At 48.5% G+C, this 24,414-nt stretch overlaps 1 protein-coding gene across 1 annotated transcript in view; it reads left to right on the plus strand.

Moving 5' to 3' along the window:
* Window positions 1-24,414, plus strand: part of SPEG (striated muscle enriched protein kinase) — a 292,468-nt gene that overhangs the window by 71,410 nt on the left and 196,644 nt on the right. Inside the window, exons 4-6 of the mRNA XM_038769099.1 lie at window positions 1,205-2,298; window positions 4,805-4,948; window positions 8,721-8,903. Of these exons, the coding sequence (XP_038625027.1) occupies window positions 1,205-2,298; window positions 4,805-4,948; window positions 8,721-8,903 (1,421 nt within the window). The remainder of the gene's footprint in view (window positions 1-1,204; window positions 2,299-4,804; window positions 4,949-8,720; window positions 8,904-24,414) is intronic.

A 24,414-nucleotide genomic window follows, 5' to 3' on the forward strand; every position in this document is an offset into this window, starting at 1 on the left:
AACAAAATAAAATAAATAGAATAGATATGGACAAGTAAAATAAATAAATAAATAGAGTAATAAATATGTACAATCTTATAGTCCAGTGCTCTGCACACAGTCAGCGCTCAATAAATACGATTGACTGAATCCCGTTCTAGACTGTGAGCCCGCTGTTGGGTAGGGACCGTCCCTATATGTTGCCAACTTGTACTTCCCAAGCGCTTAGTCCAGGGCTCTGCACACAGTAAGCGCCCAATAAATACGATTGAATGGATGAAATGAATCTTACCTCCTTCCCTTCCACACAACACCTGTATATATGTATATATGTTTGTGCATATTTATTACTCTATTTATTTATTTATTTTACTTGTACATATCTATTCTATTTATTTTATTTTGTTAGTATGTTTGGTTTCGTTCTCTGTCTCCCCCTTTTAGACTGTGAGCCCACTGTTGGGTAGGGACTGTCTCTAGATGTTGCCAATTTGTACTTCCCAAGCGCTTAGTACAGTGCTCTGCACATAGTAAGCGCTCAATAAATGCGATTGATGATGAACCCATGACCGTCTGACTCCCAAGCCCAGGCTCTACCCACTAGGCCACTCTGCTTCACGGAGGCATTCCCTGCCTGCAACGAGCTGACAGTCGGGTTGAGGGGGGGAATACACACACACACACACACACACACACACACACACACACACACACACACAGACATTAATGGATAAAGAACCCATCATCATCATCATCATCATCATCAATCGTATTTATTGAGCGCTTACTGTGTGCAGAGCACTGTACTAAGCGCTTGGGAAGTCCAAGTCGGCAACATCTAGAGACGGTCCCTACCCAACAGTGGGCTCACAGTCTAGAAGGGGGAGACAGAGAACAAAACCAAACATACTAACAAAATAAAATAAATAGGATAGATATGGACAAGTAAAATAAATAAATAAAAAGAGTAATAAATCTGTACAAACATATATGCATATATCCAGGTGCTGTGGGGAAGGGAAGGAGGTAAGATGGGGGGATGGGACGAGGGGGTGAGGAAGGAAGGGGCTCAGTCTGGGAAGGCCTCCTGGAGGAGGTGAGCTCTCAGTAGGGCCTTGACCTAGTCAAGGTCCAGGCGCCCAGGCGCCCCTCCCTCCCCGCCCTCTGCCCGACTCGAGTCCCCCCTGATGCCACCTCGCTTTTCTCCCCCATTCCGGTCCATCAGCGTCCCGCCATGGAGAGAAGACCCCGACGCCCGGCCTCCGAAGGGCAGCGCCCCGCAGAGACCCCCGGCCCCGCCGCCCCCGTCCAAGGCGGCCCTGCTCCCACCGCCCTCCCCTCGGATGGGCAGACGCCCCCCGCCCGGGCCCGTCCCGCCGTCCCCCATCCCCGGGGCCCCGACATCCCCGACGCCCCGCTCCCCGCGCCCGTCTCGCTCCGGCTCCCGCATCCTGGACAAGCTCCAGCTCTTCGAGGAACGACGGCGCAGCGTGGAGCGCAGCGCTTCGCCCCTGCCCGGGCGGGCCTGGACGCCCCTACGCAAGGCCCGCTCCCTGGACCACCCCAAGACGGGGGGCAGCCCCGGGGCGTCGAGGGAAGAGCTGCGGGAGCCCGGGGGCCTGGACGAGCGACGCCGGGCCTTCCGACAGCGGGCCGCCTCCCTGGACGAGAGGATCCGCCAGCTCAGCCCGGCCTCCCACCTGGAATTCCGCTTCTCCCAGGAACTAGGCCGCATCCGTCGCTCGGCTTCCCGGGAGGAGCTGGTGCGCTCCCACGAGTCCCTCCGGGACACGCTGCGCCGGGCCCCCTCTCCCCGAGACCCCGGGGAGCCCCCTCTCTTCCCCCCGCGACCCCCGGTCCCCCCGGGGCCCGGAGACGGGGGACGGGAGACCCTCGGGGAGCCGGAGAGGCCCGGATCGGGCGGCGTCGAGAGGGGTGCCCGGCCCCCGGGGTTGGGGGGCTCCTCGAGGCCCGTCAGCCCTCGCCAAGAGGTGCGACGCCGGGAGCGGGCCCCCTCTCCGGCCTCGTGCCAGGGGCTCCCGGAGCCCCAGAGCCCCCGGCCGGCCAGCGAGCCCCCCGAACACGGTACCGCCATCCCCACGGGGCGCAAGAGGGACCCTCCGACGCAGGCCGTGCGCTATCTACCCTGGGCCGGGTCGGGGCCGGTCCAGAAGCTGGAGAAGAATCGCAGCGGGCCCGAGGCGGAGAAGAGGCCTAGAAGAGGCCCGGAGGAGGACGAGTCCCGGGACGTCCGGGCCCGGAGAGGACCGGACGGCCGCAGCCGGGGCCGTCGGGCCCGGCCCGCCTCGCCGGACGTGGGTAGGGTCCCCGGGGCGCACCAGAAAAGGGACCTGGGACAGGCGGGCGACCTTGAATAATAATAATATTTGTTAAGCTCTTACTACGTGCCAAGCGCCATGCTAAGCACTGGGGTCGGTACAATAATAATAATAATAATGACATTTATTAAGCGCTTACTATGTGCAAATCACTGTTCTAAGCGCTAGGGAAGGGATCAGGTTGTCCCACGGGGGGCTCAGGGTCTTCATGGAAGCAGCGTGGCTCAGTGGAAAGAGCCCGGGCTTTGGAGTCAGAGGCCATGGGTTCGAATCCCGCTCCGCCACGTGTCTGCTGTGTGACCTTGGGCAAGTCACTTAACATCTCTGAGCCTCAGTTCCCTCATCTGTAAAATGGGGATTAAGACTGTGAGCCCCACGTGAGACAACTTGATCACCTTGTATCCCCCCCAGCGCTTAGAACAGTGCTCTGCACATAGTAAGCGCTTAATAAATGCCATCATTATTATTATTATTATTGTTATTCATCCCCATTTTCCAGATGAGGTAACCGAGGCCCAGAGAAGTGAAGTGACTTGCCCAAAGTCACACAGCTGACAATTGGCAGAGCCGGGATTTGACCCCATGACCTCTGGCTCCCAAGCCCCGGCTCTTTCCACTGAGCCACGCTGCTTCTCCAGGCAATCAGGTTGTCCCATGCGGGGCTCATGGTTCTTAATCCCCGTCTTCCAGGTGAGGTCACTGAGGCACAGAGAAGCTAAGTGACTTGCCCAAGGTCATACAGCCGAGACAGCGTGGCTCAGTGGAAATAATAATAATAATAATGATGGCATTTGTTAAGCTCTTACTATGTGCAGAGCACTGTTCTAAGTGCTGGGGAGGTTACAAGGTGATCAGGTTGTCCCACGGAGGGTTCACAGTCTTCATCCCCGTTTTACGGATGAGGGAACTGAGGCCCAGAGAGGTGAAGTGACTTGCCCAGAGTCACACAGCTAACAAGTGGCAGAGACGGGATTTGAACCCATGACCTCTGACTCCCAAGCCCAGCCTCTTTCCTCTGAGCCATGCTGATTCTCAGGCCCAGAAAGAGCCTGAGCTTGGGAGTCAGAGGTCATGGGTTCTATTCCCGGCTCCGCCGATTGTCAGCTGTGTGACTTTGGGCAAGTCACTTCATTTCTCTGGGCCTCAGTTCCCTCACCTGGGAAATGGAGATGAAGATTGTGAGCCCTCCGTGGGACAACCTGATCACCCTGTACCCACCCCAGCACTTAGAACAGTGCTTTGCACATAGTAAGCACTTAACAAATGCCATTATTATTATTATTACTATTATTATTACATGCCAGAAACTGTACTAAGCACTGGGGCAGGTACAGGAAATCAGGTTAGACACAGTCCCTGTCCCACATGGGGCTCACAATCTCACAGCACTGAGGGCTTGGGAGAGAATACAATATAACAGAGTTGTTAGACCTGTTCCCGGCTCACAACAAGCTTACTGTCTAGAGGGGAAGACAGACATTACTATGAATAAATATTAATAATAATGAGAATGATGGTATTTGTTAAGCACATTTCCCAAGAACTGTACTAAGCAGTGTAGAGAAGCAGCGTGGCTCAATGGAAAGAGCCCGGGCTTTGGAGTCAGAGGTCATGGGTTCAAATCCCGGCTCTGCCAATTGTCAGCTGGGTGACTTTGGGCAAGCACTTAACTCCTCTGGGCCTCAATTCCCTCATCTGGAAAATGAGGGTGAAGATTGTGAGCCCCCCGTGGGACAACCTGATCGCCTTGTAACCTCCCCAGCTCTTAGAGCCTCATCTGGAAAATGGGGATGAAGACTATGAGCCCTGCATGGGACAACCTGGTCGCCTTGTAACCTCCCCAGTGCTTAGAACAGTGCTTTGCACAGAGTGAGCGCTTAATAAAGGCCATCATTATTATTATTATTACAAGCAAATGATAATAATAATGGCATCCGTTAAGCGCTTGCTATGTGCAAAGCACTGTTCTAAGCTTTGCACATAGTAAGCGATTATTATTATTATTATTATTATTATTAGAAGCAAATAATAATAATAATGGCATCTGTTAAGCGCTTACTATGTGCAAAGCACTGTTTTAAGCTTTGCACAGAGTAAGTGCTTAATAAATGCCACCATTATTATTATTATTGTTAGAAGCTAATAGTAATAATAATGGCATTTGTTAAGGGCTTACTATGTGCAAAGCACTGTTCTAAGCGCTCGAGTTGGATGCAGTCCCTGTCCCATGTGGGGCTCACAGTCTCAATCCCCATTTTACAGATGAGGTAACTGAGGTCCAGAGAAGGGAAGGGAGTTGCCCAAGGTCACGCAGCAGATAAGCGGCGGAGACGGGATGAGAACCCACATCCTTTTGACTCCCAAGCTCGGGCTCTAGCCATTAGGCCACACTGCTTCTCTAGATGCATGCACAGGTGTGAAAACTCGGGGGGAAATGGGAGCACGAAACGAATCTCACCACTCCATCTCACTGTGTCCTCCGGTAGAGTCATCAGACGATTCCTACGTCTCGGCCGGAGAGGAGCCCCTGGAGGCCCCGGTTTTTGAAATCCCAGTGCAGGGAATGGTGGTGGCCCCCGGGGCCAACGTGCTGCTCAAGTGCATCGTCACAGCCAACCCCTCGCCCCAAGGTGAGCCTTGCGTGGGGAACAATGCGCTGGGAGACCGCAGAGAGATGTGGAGTGGGAAATGATGCGCTCAGAGCCAAGTGGAGTGGGGAGGGAGACAACCCCAGAGGGAAGAGAAGTGGGGAATAATGCACTGGGAGACCCCAAAGGGATGTGGAGTGGGGAATAATACGCTGGGAGACCCCAGAGAGATGTGGAGTGGGAAATAATGCGCTCAGAGCCAAGTGGAGTGGGGAAGGAGACCCCAGAGGGAAGAGAAGTGGGGAATAATGCACTGGGAGACCCCAGAGGGATGTGGAGTGGGGAATAATACGCTGGGAGACCCCAGAGAGATGTGGAGTGGGAAATAATGCGCTCAGAGCCAAGTGGAGTGGGGAGGGAGACCCCAGAGGGAAGAGAAGTAGGGAACAATGCGCTGGGAGACCCCAGAGAGATGTGGAGTGGGAAATAATGCGCTCAGAGCCAAGTAGAGTGGGGAGGAAGACCCCAGAGGGAAGAGAAGTAGGGAACAATGTGCTGGGAGACCCCAGAGAGATGTGGAGTGGGAAATAATGTGCTCAGAGCCAAGTGGAGTGGGAAGGGAGACCCCGAAGGAAAGAGAAGTGGGGAACAATGCACTGGGAGATGTGGAGTGGGAAATAATGCGCTCAGAGCCTGGTGGAGTGGGGAAGGAGACCCCAGAGGGAAGAGAAGTGGGAAACAATGTTCTGGGAGACCCCAGAGAGATGTGGAGTGGGAAATAATGCACTCAGAACCAAGTGGAGTCGGGAGGGAGATCCCAGAGGGAATAGAAGTGGGGAATAATGTGCTGGGAGACCCCAGAGAGTTGTGCAGTGGGGAATAATGCATTGGGAGATCCCAGAGAGATGTGGAGTGGGAAATAATGCGCCCAGAGCCAGGTGGAGTGGGGAGGGAGATCCCAGAGGGAATAGAAGTGGGGAATAATGTGCTGGGAGACCCCAGAGAGATGTGGAGTGGGGAATAATGCTCTGGGAGACCCCAGAGAGATGTGGAGTGCAAAATAATGCGCTCAGAGCCAAGTGGAGTGGGGAGGGAGACCCCAGAGGGAAGAGAAGTGGGGAACAATGCACTGGGAGATGTGGAGTGGGAAATAATGTGCTCAGAGCCAAGTGGATTGGGGAGGGAGACCCCAGAGGGAAGAGAAGTAGGGAACAATGTGCTGGGAGACCCCAGAGAGATGTGGAGTGGGAAATAATGCGCTCAGAACCAAGTGGAGTCAGGAGGGAGATCCCAGAGGGAAGAGAAGTGGGGAATAATGTGCTGGGAGACCCCAGAGAGATGTGGAGTGGGGAATAATGCATTGGGAGATCCCAGAGAGATGTGGAGTGGGAAATAATGCGCTCGGAGCCAGGTGGAGTGGGGAGGGAGACCCCAGAAGGAAGAGAAGTGGGGAACAATGCACTGGGAGTTGTGGAGTGGGAGATAATGTGCTCAGAGCCAAGTGGAGTGGGGAGGGAGACCCTAGAGGGAAGAGAAGTGGGGAACAATGCGCTGGGAGACCCCAGAGAGATGTGGAGTGGGAAATAATGCACTCAGAACCAAGTGGAGTCGGGAGGGAGATCCCAGAGGGAAGAGAAGTGACTCCCAAGCCCGGGCTTGCTCCACTGAACCATGCAGCTTCTCTAATGTGCTGGGAGACCCCAGAGTGAAATGGAGCAGGGAATAATGTGATGGGAAAGACCAGAGAGATGTGGAGTGGGAAACAATGTGCTGGGAAATCCGAGAACTATGTGGTGTGGGGAATATTATAATAATAACTATTAATCATTATAATAATAATAATGGCATTTATCAAGTGCTTACTAGGTGCCAAGCACTGTTCTAAGCTCTGGGGTAGATACAAGATAATCAGGTTGGGCACAATCCCTGTCCCACATAGGGCTCAGTCTTAATCCCCATTTTCCAAATGAGGGAACTGAGGCAAAGAGAAGTTAAATAGCTTGCCAAAGATCACATAGCAGACAAGAATAATAACAACAATGATTATAATAATAATAATAATAATGATGGCATTTATTAAGCACTTACTGTGTGCCAAGCACTGTTCTAACCACTGGGGGGGGGGGGGGGAGGGGTAGAAGGTGATCAGGTTGTCCCATGTGGGGCTCACAGTCTTAATCCCCATTTTACAGATGAGGGAACTGAGGCTCAGAGAAGTGAAGTGACTTGCCCAGAGTCACACAGCTGACAATTGGCGAAGCCGGGATTAGAACCCAAGACCTCTGAGTCCCAAGCCCGGGCTCTTTCCACTGAGCCACACTGCTTCTCATAGACAAGTGGTGGAGCTGGGATTAGAATAATAGCAATGATGGTCTTTGTTAAGTGATTACTATGTGCCGGGCACTGTACTACGCGCCCTTTTAGACTGTGAGCCCACTGTTGGGTAGGGACTGTCTCTATATGTTGCCAATTTGTACTTCCCAAGCGCTTAGTACAGTGCTCTGCACACAGTAAGCGCTCAATAAATACGATTGATGATGATGATGATGGGATGGATACAAGTAAATCAAGTTGGACACACGTGGGGCTCTCAGTCTCGATCCCCATTTTCCAGATGAGGTCACTGAGGCCTAGAGAAGCGAAGGGACTTGCCCAAGTTCTCAGAGCAGATAAGAGAAGCAGCGTGGCTCAGTGGAAAGAGCCCGGGTTTGGGAGTCGGAGGTCATGGGTTCAAATCCCGGCTCCGCCAATTGTCAGCTGTAAGACTTTGGGCAAGTCTAGACTGTGAGCCCGTTGTTGGGTAGGGACCATCTCTATATGTTGCCAACTTGTACTTCCCAAGCGCTTAGTCCAGTGCTCTGCACACAGTAAGCGCTCAATAAATACGATTGAATGAATGAATGAATGAATGAAGTCACTTCACTTCTCCGGACCTCTGTTCCCTCATCTGTAAAATGGGGATGAAGACTGTGAGCCCCCTGTGGGACAACCTGATCACCTTGTAACCTCCCCAGCAGTTAGAACAGCGCTTTGCACGTAGTAATCAATCAATCAATCAATCAATCAATCGTATTTATTGAGCGCTTACTATGTGCAGAGCACTGTACTAAGCGCTTGGGAAGTACAAATTGGCAACACATAGAGACAGTCCCTACCCAACAGTGGGCTCACAGTCTAAAAGGGGGAGACAGAGAACAGAACCAAACATACCAACAAAATAAAATAAATAGGATAGAAATGTACAAGTAAAATAAATAAACAAATAAATAAATAGAGTAATAAATATGTACAACCATATATACATATACACAGGTGCTGTGGGGAAGGGAAGGAGGTAAGATGGGGGGATGGAGAGGGGGACAAGGGGGAGAGGAAGGAAGGGGCTCAGTCTGGGAAGGCCTCCTGGAGGAGGTGAGCTCTCAGCAGGGCCTTGAAGGGAGGAAGAGAGCGAGCTTGGCGGAGGGGCAGAGGGAGGGCATTCCAGGCCCGGGGGATGACGTGGGCCGGGGGTCGACGGTGGGACAGGCGAGAACGAGGTACAGTGAGGAGATTAGCGGTGGAGGAGCGGAGGTTGCGGGCTGGGCAGTAGTAAGCGCTTAATAAATGCCATTATTAATTAAGTGGAGGAGCCGGGATTAGAACACAGCTCCTTCTGATTCCCAGGCCTGGGATCTCCCCAGTAGGCCATAAATGTGCTGGAAAAACCGAGATCGATTTGGAACGAAGCGCTGGGAGACCCAAAGGGGGCTGGGCCTAGTGTTCCCCTATTGAGAGCCTCCAAGGTGACCCGTCGCCCTCCTGCTTCCCGTTGCAGTGTCCTGGCAGAAGGACGGGGTGACCTTGAAGGGCAGCAGCCGCATCCTGATCCGGGCAGAGGGCGAACGCCACACCCTGCTGCTGCGACAGGCTCAGCCCGACGACGCCGGCCTCTACACTGTCTTCGCCACCAACGAACTGGGCCAGGCGAGATGCAGCGCCGCGCTCTCCGTGCAACCTGGTGAGGAGCCTGGGGAATCCTGGGGACGGAGGGCCTGGAATTGGCAATCCCACCATCTCCATGGTGACTGGTCCCCAGGAGTCAGCATCTCTAAGGTCACCATGGTGACCGACCTCTAGGAGTCAGCATCTCTAAGGTCACCATGGTGACCGACCTCTAGGAGTCAGCATCTCTAAGGTCACCATGGTGACCGACCTCTAGGAGCCAGCCTCCCCAGAACCTTCATTCAAACTAATGATACCATTTATTAAGCGCTTACTATGTGCCAAGCACTGTTCTAAGCGCTGGGGACGTTACAAGGTGGTCAGGTTGTCCCATGGATGGCTCACAGTCTTCATCCCCGTTTTACAGATGAGGGAACTGAGGCCCAGAGAAGTGAAGTGATAATGATGGCATTTATTAAGTGCTTACTATGTGCCAAGCACTGTTCTAAGCACTGGAGACGTTGCAAGGCGATCAGGTTGTCCCATGGATGGCTCAAAGTCTTCATCCCCATTTTACAGACGAGGTCACTGAGGCACAGACTGTCTCTATATGTTGCCAATTTGTACTTCCCAAGCATTTAGTACAGTGCTCTGCACATAGTAAGCGCTCAATAAATACGATTGATGATGATGATGATGATGAAGTGACTTGCCCAAAATCACACAGCTGGCAATCCAGCGCTCAGAACAGTGCTTTGCACATAGTAAGCGCTTAATAAATGCCATTATTACTATTATTATAATTGGCGGAGTCGGGATTTGAACCCATGACCTCTTACTCCAAAGCCGGGGCTCTTTCCACTGAGCCATGCTGCTTCTCTAATTCATTCATTCGATTGTATTTATTGAGCACTTACTCTGTGCCGAGGACTGTACTCAGTGCCTGGGTGACTACACTATGACAATAAACAGACACATTCCCTGCCCACAGCGAGCTTACAGTCTAGAGGGGGAGATAGATGTGAATAGAAAGAAATAAAATGAAGGATGCGGACGTAAGCGGTGTGGGGCTGGGTGGGGGGGATGAAGAAAGCGAATGAGTCGGGGCGACGCAGAAGGGAGTGGGAGAAGAGGAAAGGGGGGAATTTAATCAGGGAAGGCCTCTCGGAGGAGACGGGCCTTCGATAAGTCTTTGAAGGGGGAGAGAATCATTGTCATCTACATGTTTTGTTTTGTTGTCTGCCTCCCCCTTCTACACTGTGAGCCCACTGTTGGGTAGGGACCGTCTCTATATGTTGCCAACTTGGACTTCCCAAGCGCTTAGTACAGTGCTCTGCACACAGTAAGCGCTCGATAAATACGATCGAATGAATGAATATGAGGAGAGGGCATTCCAGGCTTGAGGCGGGATGTGAGCGAAAGGTCGGCGGTGAGACAGGCGAGCGGTGTTAGAAGAGCGGAGTGTGTGAGCTGGGTTGGAGGAGGAGAGTAGCGAGGTGAGGTAGAAGGGGGCGAGGGGATGGGTGGCTTTAAATCAATCAATCAATCGTATTTATTGAGCACTTACTGTGTGCAGAGCACTGGACTAAGCGCTTGGGAAGTCCAAGTTGGCAACATATAGAGACAGTCCCTACCCAACAGTGGGCTCACAGGCTAGAAGGGGGAGGCAGAGAACAAAACCAAACATATTAACAAAATAAAATCAATAGAATAGATATGTACAAGTAAAATAAATAGAGTAATAAATATGTACAAACATATATCCATATATACAGGTGCTGTGGGGAAGGGAAGGAGGTAAGACGGGGGGATGGAGAGGGGGGCAAGGGGGAGAGGAAGGAGGGGGCTGAGTGTGGGAAGGCCTCCTGGGGGAGGTGAGCTCTCAGTAGGGCCTTGAAGGGAGGAAGAGAGCGAGCTTGGTGGGTGGGTAGAGGGATTGGGGGCATTCCGGGCCAGGGGGATGACGTGGGCCGGGGGTCGATGGCGGGACGGGCGAGAACGAGGCCTAACAGTGAGGAGATTAGCGGCGGAGGAGTGGAGGGTGCGGGCTGGGCTGGAGAAGGACAGAAGGGAGGTGAGGTAGGAGCCAATGGAGCCAATGGTGACGAGTGTCTGTTTGATGCGGAGGTGGATGGGCAATCACTGGAGATTTTTGAGGAGGGGGCTGACGTCTCCTGGAGGTTTTTATAGAAAAAATGATCCAGGCAGCAGAGTGAAGTAATGATAATAGTAATAATGACATTTGGTAAGCGCTTACTATGTGGAAAGCACTGTTTTTTTTTGATGGCATTTATTAAGCGCTTACTATGTGCAAAGCACTGTTCTAAGCGCTGGGGAGGTTACAGGGTGATCAGGTTGTCCCACGGGTGTCTCATAGTCTTCATCCCCATTTTACAGATGAGGGAGCTGAGGCACAGAGAAGTGAAGTGACTTGCCCAAAGTCACACAGCTGACATTTGGCGGAGCCGGGGTTTGAACCCATGACCTCTGACTCCAAAGCCCTGGCTCTTTTCCACTGAGCCATGCTGCTTCTCAATCACGCTGATTTAAGCCTCCAGGACTGGTGGGATACAAGGTGATCAGATTGCCCCGCGTGGGGCTCACAGTCATCATCCCCCTTTTTACAGATGAGGTAACTGAGACTCCGAGAAGTTAAGTGACTTGCCCAAGGTCACACAGCAGACATGTGGCGGGGCCGGGATTCGAACCCACGACCCCTGACTCCAAAGTAGGGACCGGAGTGGGAAGAAACAGGAGGCAAGGAGGTCAGCGAGAAGGCTGATACAGTCATCCAGGCGGGACGGGAGTGTATTCACGTGGTAGCGGTTTGGATGGAGAGGAAAGGGCAGATTGTAGCGATGTCGGGAAGGCGGGACCGACAGGATTTGGAAAAGACGGACTGAATATTTGGGTTGGATGAGAGAGAGGAGTCAAGGAGAAGGCCAAGGTTACAGGCTTGTGAGATGGGAAGGATAATAATAATAATAATAATGATGGTATTTGTTAAGCGCTTACTATGTGCAAAGCACTGTTCTAAGCGCCGGGATGGTGGTGCCGTCTACAGTGATGGGAAGGTCAGGGAAGGGACAGGGCTTGGGTGGGAAGATAAATCCGACCCCATCCTTACTAAACCTATTCCCACTCCCCCATGCTCCACAATCCCCATGTGGGTTTTCTCTGATCCTCAAAGCTCTGGGGCAGAGAGCGAGACAGCTGGTAGGCAAAGATTTACCATGAAAATCAATCAATCAATTGTATTTATTGAGCGCTTACTGTGTGCAGAGCACTGTAATAAATAAATAAATAAATAGAGTAATAAATATGTACAAACATATATACATATATACAGGTGCTGTGGGGAAGGGAAGGAGGTAAGATGGGGGGGATGGAGAGGGGGACGAGGGGGAGAGGAAGGAAGGGGCTCAGTCTGGGAAGGCCTCCTGGAGGAGGTGAGCTCTCAGTAGGGCCTTGAAGGGAGGAAGAGAGCTAGCTTGTCTGCTGTGTGACCCTGGGCAAGTCACTTCACTTTTCTGTGCCTCAGTTACCTCGTCTGTAAAACGGGGATTAAAAGTGTGAGCCCCACGTGGGACAACCTAATAACCCTGTATCTACCCCGGTGCTTAGAACGGTGCTTGGCACATAGTAAGCACTTAACAAATACCATAATAATAATAACAATAATAATAATTATTATTAAAAGCAATCTGGCCTAGGGGGTCAGAGGACCTGGCTTGGGAAAGTACAAAACAGCAGGGTTCATTCATTCATTCAATCGTGTTTATTGAGCGCCTACTGTGTGTACAGCACTGTACTAAGCGCTCGGGAAGTATAAGTTGGAAACATATAGAGACGGTCCCTACCCAACAACAGGCTCACAGGCTAGAAGATCGATGCAATCCTGTCCACAAGGAGATTTCAGTCTTTAGAGGGAGACTGACATTAAAATACATTACTGTGAGGGAAATGATACAGTAGAATGTTCATTCATTCATTCAATCGTGTTTATTGAGCGCTTACTGTGTGCAGAGCACTGTATTAAGCGCTTGGGAAGCACAAGTTGGCAACATATAGGGACGGTCCCTACCCAACATAGGGCTCACAGTCTAGAATGTTATTAGGGGATTAGAGGCAGGAGGTGATGCGATTGAGGCGCAGTAAAATGAATGAAGAGAATGAGTTGGAGTGTAATAATAATGATAACAATAATAATCAATCAATCAATCGTATTTATTGAGTGCTTACTGTGTGCAGAGCACTGTACTAAGCGCTTGGTAAGTACAAGTTGGCAACATATAGAGACAGTCCCTACTCAACAGTGGGCTCACAGTCTAAAAGGGGGGAGACAGAGAACAAAACCAAACATACTAACAAAATAAAATAAATAGAATAGTTATGTACAAGTAAAATAAATAAATAAATAAATAAATAGAGTAATAATAATAATAACGGCATTTGTTAAGTGCTTAGTACTGGGGTATGTACAAGATAATGGGGTTGGACATAGTCCCCATCCCCCAAAGGGCTCACAGCATGGCATAGTGGAAAGAGCCCGAGCCTGGGTGTCAGAAGGTCATGGGTTCTAATCCCGGCTCCGCCACTTAATAATAATAATAATAATAATAATAATAATGGCATTTATTAAGCGCTTACTATGTGCAAAGCGCTGTTCAAAGTGCTGGGGAGGTTACAAGGTGATCAGGTTGTCCCACGGGGGGCTCACAGTCTTCATCCCCGTTTTACAGATGAGGTCACTGAGGCACAAAGTTAAGTGACTTGCCCCAAGTCACACAGCTGAGAACGGGCGGAGCCGGGATTTGAACTCATGACCTCTGACTCCAAAGCCCGTGCTCTTTTCCATTGAGCCACGCTGAGTGACCTTGGGCGAGTCGCTTCACTTCTCTGGGCTTCAGTTCCCTCATCTGGAAAATGGGGATGGAGACAGTGAGCCCCACATGAGACAGGGACTGTGTCCAACCCGATTTGCACGTATCCATCCCAGTGCTCAATACAGTGCCGGGCACATAGTGAGTGTTTAACAAATACCGTTATTATTATTATTATTGTTATTCATTCCCATTAACAGATGAGGGAACGGAGGCCCAGAGAGGTGAAGTGATTTGCCTGAGGTCAGAGAAGCTGCTTGAGGACTTGCCAACTTGTACTTCCCAAGCGCTTAGTACAGTGCTCTGCACACAGTAAGCGCTCAATAAATACGATTGATGATGATGATGATGATGATGATGAGCAGAAGCAGCGTGGCTCAGTGGAAAGAGCCCGGGCTTTGGAGTCAGAGGCCATGGGTTCAAATCCTGCCTCCGCCAGTTGTCAGCTATGTGACCTTGGACAAGTCACTTCACTTATCTGAGCCTCAGTCACCTTATCTGTAAAATGGGGATTAAGACTGTGAGCCCCACGTGGGACAGCCTGATCACTTTGTAACTCCCCCAGCACTTAGAACAGTGCTTTGCACATAGTAAGCGCTTAACAAATGCCATTATTATTATTATTATTATTATTATTATTATTGTCAGCTGTGTGACTTTGGGCAAGTCACTTCACTTCTCCGTGCCTCAGTGACCTCATCTGGAAAATGAGGATAAGGACTGTGAGCCCCACGTGGGACAACCTGATCACCTTGTAACCTCCCCGGCGCTTAGAACAGTGCTTTGCACGTAGTAAGTGCCTAATAAATGCCGTCAAAAAACCCCCCCGCAAGCAGTGGGTGGAGCCGGGATTAGAACCCATGTCCTTCTGACTTCCATGCCCGGGGTCTACCCACTAAGCCCCACTGCTTCCCTAGAACTTCTCTGTGCCTCAGTTCCCTCATCTGGAAAATGGGGATGAAGACTGTGAGCCTCCCGTGGGACAACCTGATCACCTTGTAACCTCCCCAGCGTTTAGGACAGTGCTTTGCACATAGTAAGCGCATAATAAATGCCATTATTATTATCCAGCACTTAGAACAGTGCTTTGCACATAGTAAGCGCTTAATAAATGCCATCATTATTATTATTAGGGAAATAGAGGCAGGAGTCGAAGAGAATGGGTCACAGTGAAATGAACGGAGAGAGCGAGCTGGGGTGGGGTGAGAGAAGCGAGTGGAGAAGGGAGAAGCAGCGTGGCTCAGTGGAAAAAGCATGGACTTTGGAGTCAGAGGTCATGGGTTCGAATCCTGGCTCTGCCACTTGTCAGCTGGGTGACTTTGGGCAAGTCACTTCACTTCTCTGGGCCTCAGTTCCCTCATCTGTAAAATGGGGATGAAGACTGTGAGCCCCCTGTGGGACAACCTGATCACCTTGTATCCCCCCAGCGCTTAGAACAGTGCCTTGCACATAGTAAGCACTTAATAAATGCCATTATTATTATTATTATAAGGGAGACGGAGCCTAAAGCCAAGGACCAGAGTTTCCTCATGACTTGTTTTGTTTTATAATAATAATAATCATGGTGGTATTTTTAAGCGCTTACTATGTGCAAAGCACTGTTCTAAATGCTTTGTTGTCTGTCTCCCCCCTTCTAGACTGTGAGCCCGTTGTTGGGTAGGGATTGTCTCTGTTGCCAAATTGGACTTTGCAACCGCTTAGTTCAGTGTTCTGCTCACACTAATAATAATAATAATAATAATGATGATGGAATTTGTTAAGCGCTTACTATGTGCCAAGCACTGTTCTAAGCGCTGGCAAGGTGATCAGTGGAGAAGCAGCGTGGCTCAATGGAAAGAGCCCGGGCTTTGGAGTCGGAGGCCATGGGTTCGAATCCCGGCTCCACCACTTGTCCGCTGTGTGGCTTTGGGCAAGTCACTTAACTTCTCTGTGCCTCAGTTACCTCATCTGTAAAATGGGGGTGAAGACTGTGAGCCCCATGTAGGAGAAGCTCATCACCTTATATTCCCCCCAGCGCTTAGAACAGTGCTTTGCACATAGTAAGCGCTTAATAAATGCCATCATCATCATCATCATCAATCGTATTTATTGAGCGCTTACTATGTGCAGAGCACTGTACTAAGCGCTTGGGAACTACAAATTGGCAACATATAGAGACAGTCCCTACCCAACAGTGGGCTCACAGTCGAAAAGGGGGAGACAGAGAACAAAACCAAACATACTAACAAAATAAAATAAATAGGATAGATATGTACAAGTAAAATAAATAAATAAATAAATAGAGTAATAAATAAATAAATAGAGTAATAAATAAATAAATAGAGTAATAAATAAATAAATAGAGTAATAATCATCATCATCAGTTTGTCCCATGTGGGGCTCCCACAGATGAGGCTTTAACAGATGAGGCAACTGAAGCTCAGAGAACTTGCCCAAGGTCACACAGCGGACATGTGAGAGAGTCGGGATTAGAACCCATGACCTCTAACTCCCAAGCCCGTGCTCTTTCCACGGAGCCGCGCTGCCTGAATAATCAAACGAGCATAATAGGTCGGAAGAAGGCCACGATGAGAGCTGGAAATTCCTTTTTCATTTTTATTAATGGTCTTGCCTGGCCTTGATGTGAGTCCTTTTTGGCTCCAGCCCAATTTCCTTCGGGCTCCAGGCCTGTGGTCCGACCAAGCACTTAGTACAGTGCTAAGCGCTTAGTACAGTGCTCTGCACACAGTCAGCGCTCAATAAATACGGTTGATGATAGACGGATCTCGGCTATTTTCGAAGATCTTTAGCAAAGGGGATTTTGGTCACCTTTGGTGTTTGTCCCCGTCTGATGGGACTCCTCCAAATCCTTCCCGCCGGGGTTTGTCCTTTCCTCGGGGAACATGGAAAATTCTGGTAGTAGTGGCAGTAATAATAATAATAATAATAATGATGGAATTTGTTAAGTGCTTACTATGTGCCAAGCACTGTTCTAAGCACTGGCAAGGTGATCAGTTTGTCCCATGTGGGGCTTCCAGTCTTCATCCCCCTTTTACAGATGAGGCAACTGAGGCTCAGAGAACTTGCCCAAGGTCACACAGCGGACATGTGAGAGAGTCAGGATTAGAACCCATGACCTCTAACTCCCAAGCCCGTGCTCTTTCCACGGAGCCGCGCTGCCTGAATAATCGAACGAGCATAATAGGTCGGAAGAAGGCCACGATGAGAGCTGGAAATTCCTTTTTCATTTTTATTAATGGTCTTGCCTGGCCTCGATGTGAGTCCTTTTTGGCTCCAGCCCAATTTCCTTCGGGCTCCAGGCCTGTGGTCCGACCAAGCGCTTAGTACAGTGCTAAGCGCTTAGTACAGTGCTCTGCACATAGTAAGCGCTCAATAAATACGATTGATGATGGACGGATCTCGGCTATTTTCGAAGATCTTTAGCGAAGGGGATTTTGATCACCTTTGGTGTTTGCCCCCGTCTGATGGGACTCCTCCAAATCCTTCCCGCCGGGGTTTGTCCCTTCCTCGGGGAACGTGGAAAATCCTGATAGTAGTGGCAGTAATTATAATAATAATAATAATAATAATAATAATAATGACATTTGTTAAGTGCTTACCATGTGCAAAGCACTGTTCTAAGCACTGGCAGTAGTAAACAATTGGGGATTAAGACTGTGAGCTCCACGTGGGATGGGGACTGTGTCCAACCCAATTTGCTTGTGTCCGCTCAGTGCTTGGTACAGTGTCTTTCACATAGTAAAGCACTTCTGTTGGGGGAGCCCGGGCTTTGGAGTCAGAGGTCATGGGTTCAAATCCCGGCTCTGCCACTTGTTATAATAATAATAATAATGATAATCAATCAATCAATCGCATTTATTGAGTGCTTACTGTGTGCAGAGCACTGGACTAAGCACTTGGGAAGTACAAGGTGGCAACGTATAGAGACAGTCCCTACCCATAATGGCATTTATTAAGCGCTTACTATGTGCAAGGCACTGTTCTAAGGGCTAGGGAGGTTATAAGGTGATCAGGTTGTCCCCCGGGGGGGCTCACAGCCTTAATCCCCATTTTACAGAGGAGGTAACTGAGGCCCAGAGAAGTGAAGTGACTTGTCCAAAGTCACCCAGCTGACAATTGGTGGAGCCGGGATTTGAACCCATGAACTCTGACTCCAAAGCCCGGGCTCTTTCCACTGAGCCACACTGCTTCTCTGTTAGCTGTGTGACTTTGGGGAAGTCACTTCACTTCTCTGGGCCTCAGTTCCCTCATCTGTAAAATGGGGATGAAGACTGTGAGCCCACCGTGGGACAACCTGATCACCTTGTAACCTCCCCAGCGCTTTGAACAGTGCTTTGCACATAGTGAGCGCTTAATAAATGCCATTATTATTATTATTATTCTCTGGGCCTCAGTTCCCTCATCTGTAAAATGGGGATTGAGACTGTGAGCCCCCCGGGGGACAGGGACTGTGTCCAACCGTCTCTATATGTTGCCAAATTGTATTTCCCAAGTGCTTAATACAGTGCTCTGCACACAGTAAGCGCTCAATAAATACGATTGAATGAATGAATGAATTTGCTTGAATTCCCCCCCGAGGGCTTAGTACAGTATTTGACATTTAGTAAGTGCTTAACAAACCCAGCATGTAGCACAGTATAATAATAATAATGTTGGCATTTGTTAAGCGCTTACTATGTGCAAAGCACTGTTCTAAGCGCTGACCTGGCACTTAGTAAGCACTTGACAAGTACCGTAATTATTATTAACAAATATTATTATTATTATTATTTTGGGCCCACAGAGAGCAATGCAAATTCATTACATCGTATTTATTGACTGTATGCAGAACACTGTACTAAGCGCTTGGGAAGTACAAGTTGCAAATGTACTAAGACATTCAGGAAAGTGCAAACATAAAGAAGTGCCAGGTTTTCTGCCCACAGGATCTTATAGTCTAATGGGGGAGAGAAAAATATTTACAACTACTAGTATATCTGTAGTTATATTAGTATATATATTAGTATATAATAATAATAATGGTATTTGTTAATCAATCAATCGTATTTATTGAGCGCTTACTATGTGCAGAGCACTGTACTAAGCGCTTGGGAAGTACAAATTGGCAACACACAGGGACAGTCCCTACCCAACAGTGGGCTCACAGTCTAAAAGGGGGAGACAGAGAACAAAACCAAACATACTAACAAAATAAAATAAATAGAATAGATATGTACAAGTAAGATAAATAAATAAATAAATAGAATAATAAATATGTACAAACATAAGTGCTTACTATGTGTGCTTACATAAGTGTTAAGTGCTTACTATGTGTCAAGCATTCATTCAATCGTATTTATTGAGCACTTACTGTGTGCAGAGCACTGTACTAAGCGCTTGGGAAGTACAAGTTGGCAACATCTAGAGACGGTCTCTACCCAACAACGGGCTGCGCTGGGATAGATATAAGGTAATCAGGTTGTCCCACGGGGGGCTCCCAGTCTTCATCCCCATTTTCCAGATGAGGTCACTGAGGCCCAGAGAAGTGAAGTGACTGACCCAAAGTCACGCAGCTGACAATTGGCAGAGCCGGGATTTGAACCCACAACCTCTGACTCCCAAGCCCGGGCTCTTGCCACTAAGCCACGCTGCTTCTCTAATAATAATTAATTAATATTAATGTTCGTCTCCCCCCCTACACTGAAAACTCATTGTGGGCTGGAAACTACCAACTCTGTTGTATTGAAGTCTCCCAAGTGCTCAGTACAGTGCTCTACAGTAAGTGCTCATTCGTTGTGAGCAGGGAATGTGTCTGATTGTTGTTAATAATAACAATAATAATAATAATGGCATTTATTAAGTGCTTACTATGTGCAAAGCACTGTTCCAAGTTCTGGGGAGGTTACAAGGTGATCAGGTTGTCCCACGGGGGCCTCACAGTCTTAATCCCCATTTTGCAGATGAGGTAACTGTGGCACAGAGAAGTTAAGTGACTTGCCCAAAGTCACACAGCTGACAATTGGCAGAGCCGGGATTCGAACCCATGACCTCTGACTCCAAAGCCCGGGCTCTTTCCACTGAGCCACGCTGCTTCTCCTTTCCTCTCCCAAGTACTTAGTACAGTGCTCTGCACACAGTAAGCACTCAATAAATTTGATTGAATGAAATGCCATTGATTGACTGATATGCAGTAATATATACCCAGTGCTTAGTACAGTGTCTGATGCATAGTGAGCGCTTAACAAATAATAATAATAATAATGATGATGATGGCATTTATTAAGCACTTACTATGTGCAAAGCACTGTTCTAACCGCTCGGGAGGTTACAAGGTGATCAGGTTGTCCCACGGGGGGCTCACAGTCTTCATCCCCATTTTCCAGATGAGGTCACTGAGGCACAGAGACGTTAAGTGACTTGCCCAAAGTCACACAGCTGACAATTGGCAGAGCTGGGATTTGAACCCGTGACCTCTGACTCGAAAGCCCGGGCTCTTTCCACTGAGCCACGCCAAATACCATTATTGTTAATAATAATAATGATAATAGCATTTATTAAGCACTTACTATGTGCAAAGGACTGTTCTAAGCGCTGGGGAGGTTACAAGGTGATCAGGTTGTCCCACGGGAGGCTCACAGTCTTCATCCCCATTTTCCAGATAAGGGAACTGAGGCACAGAGGCGTTAAGTGACTTGCCCAAAGTCACACAGCTGACAATTGGCAGAGCCGGGATTTGAACCCATGACCTCTGACTCCAAAGCCCAGGCTCTTTCCACTGAGCCACGCCAAATACCATTAATAATAATAATAATAATAATAATAATAATGATAATGGCATTTATTAAGCACTTACTATGTGCAAAGCACTGTTCTAAGTGCTGGGGAGGTTACAAGGTGATCAAGTTGTCCCACAGGAGGCTCACAGTCTTCATCCCTATTTTACAGATGAGGGAACTGAGGCACAGAGACGTTAAGTGATTTGCCCAAAGTCACACAGCTGACAATTGGTGGAGCCAGGATTTGAACCCGTGACCTCTGACTCCAAAGCCCGGGCTCTTTCCACTGAGCCACGCCAAATACCATTATTATTATTACTGTGGTATATTACTATAGTATATTATAGGAACATAGTAATCCCGGTAATGATGCGGAATCTGCGTTCCCTCCTCCTCATCCCTTAAGCAATCAGGTAATCAATGGTATTTACTGAACTCTCACTGTGTACAAAGGACCATACTAAGCATTTGCTGAAGATGATGGCTTAATAAATGCCATTATTATTATTATTATTATTATTTGTTCAGCGCTTACTATGTGCCAAGCACTGTTCTAAGCGCTGTGGTAAATACAAGGTGATCAGGTTGTCCCACGGGGCCTCCCAGTCTTCAGCCCCATTTTCCAGATGAGGGGACTGAGGCCCAGAGAAGTGAAGTGACTTGCCCAAAGTCACCCAGCTGACAAGTGGCGGAGGCGGCATTTGAACCCATGACCTCTGACTCCAAAGCCCGGGCTCTTTCCACTGAGCCACGCTGCTTCTTAAGACTGCGAGCCCCACCTGGGACAACCTAATAACCCCGTGTCTCCCCCAGCGCTTAGAACAGTGCTTGGCACATAGTAAGCGCTTAACAAATGCCATTATTATTATTATTATCTCCCAACGGTCCCGAGGTTTATTGTTATTGTCGTTATCAGGGATAATAATAACAGTATTCGTCAAGTGCTTTCTCCGGGCCAAGCACTGTGCTAAGCATTGGGATAGATACAAGATAATCAGATTGGACACAGTCCCTGTCCCAAATGGGGCTCACAGTCCAAGTAATAATAATAATAATAATAATAATAATAATAATAATAATAATAATAATAATAATCATATCATAATAATAATATCATAATAATAATGCTATTTGTTCAGCCTTTCCCATGTGCCAAGCACTGTGCTAAGCGCTGGGGCGGATCCAAGATCATCAGATCGGACACAGTCTCTATCCCAAATGGGGCTCACGGTCTTAGTAAAAATAATAATATCATTATAATAATGCAATTTGGGCGTCACTTAAATAATAATAACAATAATAATGATGGCTTTTATTAAGCACTTACTATGTGCAAAGCAGTGTTCTAAGCGCTGGGGAGGTTACAAGGCGATCAGGTTGTCCCACGGAGGGCTCACAGTCTTCATCCCCATTTTACAGACGGGGTCACTGAGGCCCAGAGAATAATAATAATGATGGCATTTGTTAAGCGCTTACTATGTGCAAAGCACTGTTCTAAGCGCTGGGGAGGTTACAAAGCAATCAGGTTGTCCCACGGAGGGCTCACAGTCTTCATCCCCATTTTACAGATGAGGTCACTGAGGCCCAGAGAAGTGAAGTGACTTGCCGAAAGTCACACAGCTGACAATTGGCGGAGCTGGGATTTTTTTTTTTTTTTGATGGTATTTGTTAAGCGCTTACTATGTGCCAAGCACTGTTCTAAGCGCTGGGGAGGTCACAAGGTGATCAGGTTGTCCCACGGGGGGCTCACAGTCTTCATCCCCATTTTAGAGATGAGGGAACTGAGACACAGAGGAGTTAAGCTGCGTGGCTCAGTGGAAAGAGCCCGGGCTTTGGAGTCAGAGGTCGTGGGTTCAAATTCCGGCTCCGCCTCAGTTCCCTCATCTGTAAAATGGGGATGAAGACTGTGAGCCCCCCGTGGGACAACCTGATCATCTTGTAACCTCCCTAGTGCTTAGAACAGTGCTTGGCACATAGTAAGTGCTTAATAAATGCCATCATTATATTATATTTTTATATTATTCTGACTCTCAGGCACGAGCTCTATTCGCTAAACCATGATGCTTCCGTATTCGTTACGAGCAGGGAAGGTGTCCACTAATTCTGTTGTATTTCTAGACTGTGACCTGTTGTTGGGTAGGGACCATCTCTACATGTTGCCCGCTTGTACTTCCCAAGCGCTTAGTACAGCACTCTGCACACAGTAAGCGCTCAATAAATACGACTGAATGAATGAATGAATTGTGCTCTCCAAGTGCTCTGCATAGAGTCAGCAGCGTGGCTCAGTGGAAAGAGCCCGGGCTTGAGAGTCAGAGGTCATGGGTTCAAATCCCGGCTCCGCCACTTGTCAGCTGGGTGACTTTGGGCAAGCCACTTCACTTCCCTGGGCCTCAGTGACCTCATCTGGTAAATGAGGATGAAGACTGGGAGCCCCCCCGTGGGACAACCTCATCACCTTGTAACCTCCCCAGCGCTTAGAACAGTGCTTGGCACATAGTAAGTGCTTAACAAATGCCATCATCATCATTATTATGATTATTATTATAGTCTCTACTCAGTAAATATCACTGATTAAGAGAAGCAGGGTGGTAGAGCCCAGGCCTGGGATTCAGAAGGACCTGGGTTCTAGTCTAGTTCTAGGAAGCAGCATGGCTTAGTGGTTAGAGCACACGCCTGGGAGTCAGAAGGTCTTGGGTTCTAATCCTAGCGCCGCCACTTGTCTGCTGTGTGACCTTAGGCAAGTCACTTCACTTCTCTGGGCCTCAGTTCTCTCATCTGTAAAATGGGGATGGAGGCTGTAAGCCCCACATGGGACAGGGTCTGAGTCCAACCTGATTTGCTTGGATTCACCCAGGCGCTTAGTACAGTGCCTGACACACAGTAAGTTCTTAACAAATACCACAATTATTATTATTATTATTATTATTATTATTATTATTATTACTATTATTGAGTCCGCCACTTATCTGCTGTGTGACTTTAGGCAAGTCTGTTCACCTCTCTGTGCCTAAATTACTTTATCTGTAAAAATGGGGATTAAGACTGTGAACCCCGGGTGGGACAGGGACTGTGTCCGACCTGATTAGCTTGACTCTACCCCAGCGCTTAGAACAGTGCCCGGCACATAGTAAGTGCTTAACAAATACCATTTTTTTTAAAAAATGAACAGATTGGGGGAGAGTGTGGCTCAGTGGCAACAGCTCAGGCTTGGGAGTCAGAGGACGTGGGTTCTAATCCCACCTCCACCACTTGTCTGCTATATGACCTTGGGAAGTCACTTAACTTCTCTGGGCCTCAGTTACCTCAGCTGTAAAATGGGGATTAAGTCTGTGAGCCCCTCTTGGGACAACCTGATTACCTAGTATCTCCCCCAGCACTTAGAACAGTGCCCAGCATGTACTAAGTGCTTAACAAATACCGTTATTATTATTATCATTATTATTAGTATCATTACCCCAGTGCTTAGAACAGTGCCTGGCACATAGTAAGCGCTTAACAAATACCATCAATATTATTATTATTATTACCCCAGTGCTTAGAACAGTGCCTGGCACATAGTAAGCGCTTAACAAATACCATCAATATTATTATTATTATTACCCCAACGCTTAGAGCAGTGCCCGGCACATAGTAAGTGCTGAACAAATACTATTATTGTTGTTGTTGTTATTATTATTATTATTATTACCCCAGGGCTTAGAACAATGCCCAGCACATAGTAAGTGCTTAACAAATACCATCGTTATTATTATTATTATTACCTATTACCCCAGCGCTTAAAACAGTGCCTGTCTGGCACGTAGTAAGCATAGAAACATAGAAGCATAGGAGCAGCATGGCTTAGTAGAAACAGCCCGGGCTTGGGAATCAGAGGACATGAGTTCTAATTCCGGCTAAACCACTTGTCTGCTGTGAGACCTTGAGCAAGTCACTTTACTTCTCTGTACCT

Source organism: Tachyglossus aculeatus, chromosome 1 (assembly GCF_015852505.1).
Source record: "Tachyglossus aculeatus isolate mTacAcu1 chromosome 1, mTacAcu1.pri, whole genome shotgun sequence".
NCBI classification, from domain to species: domain Eukaryota; kingdom Metazoa; phylum Chordata; class Mammalia; order Monotremata; family Tachyglossidae; genus Tachyglossus; species Tachyglossus aculeatus.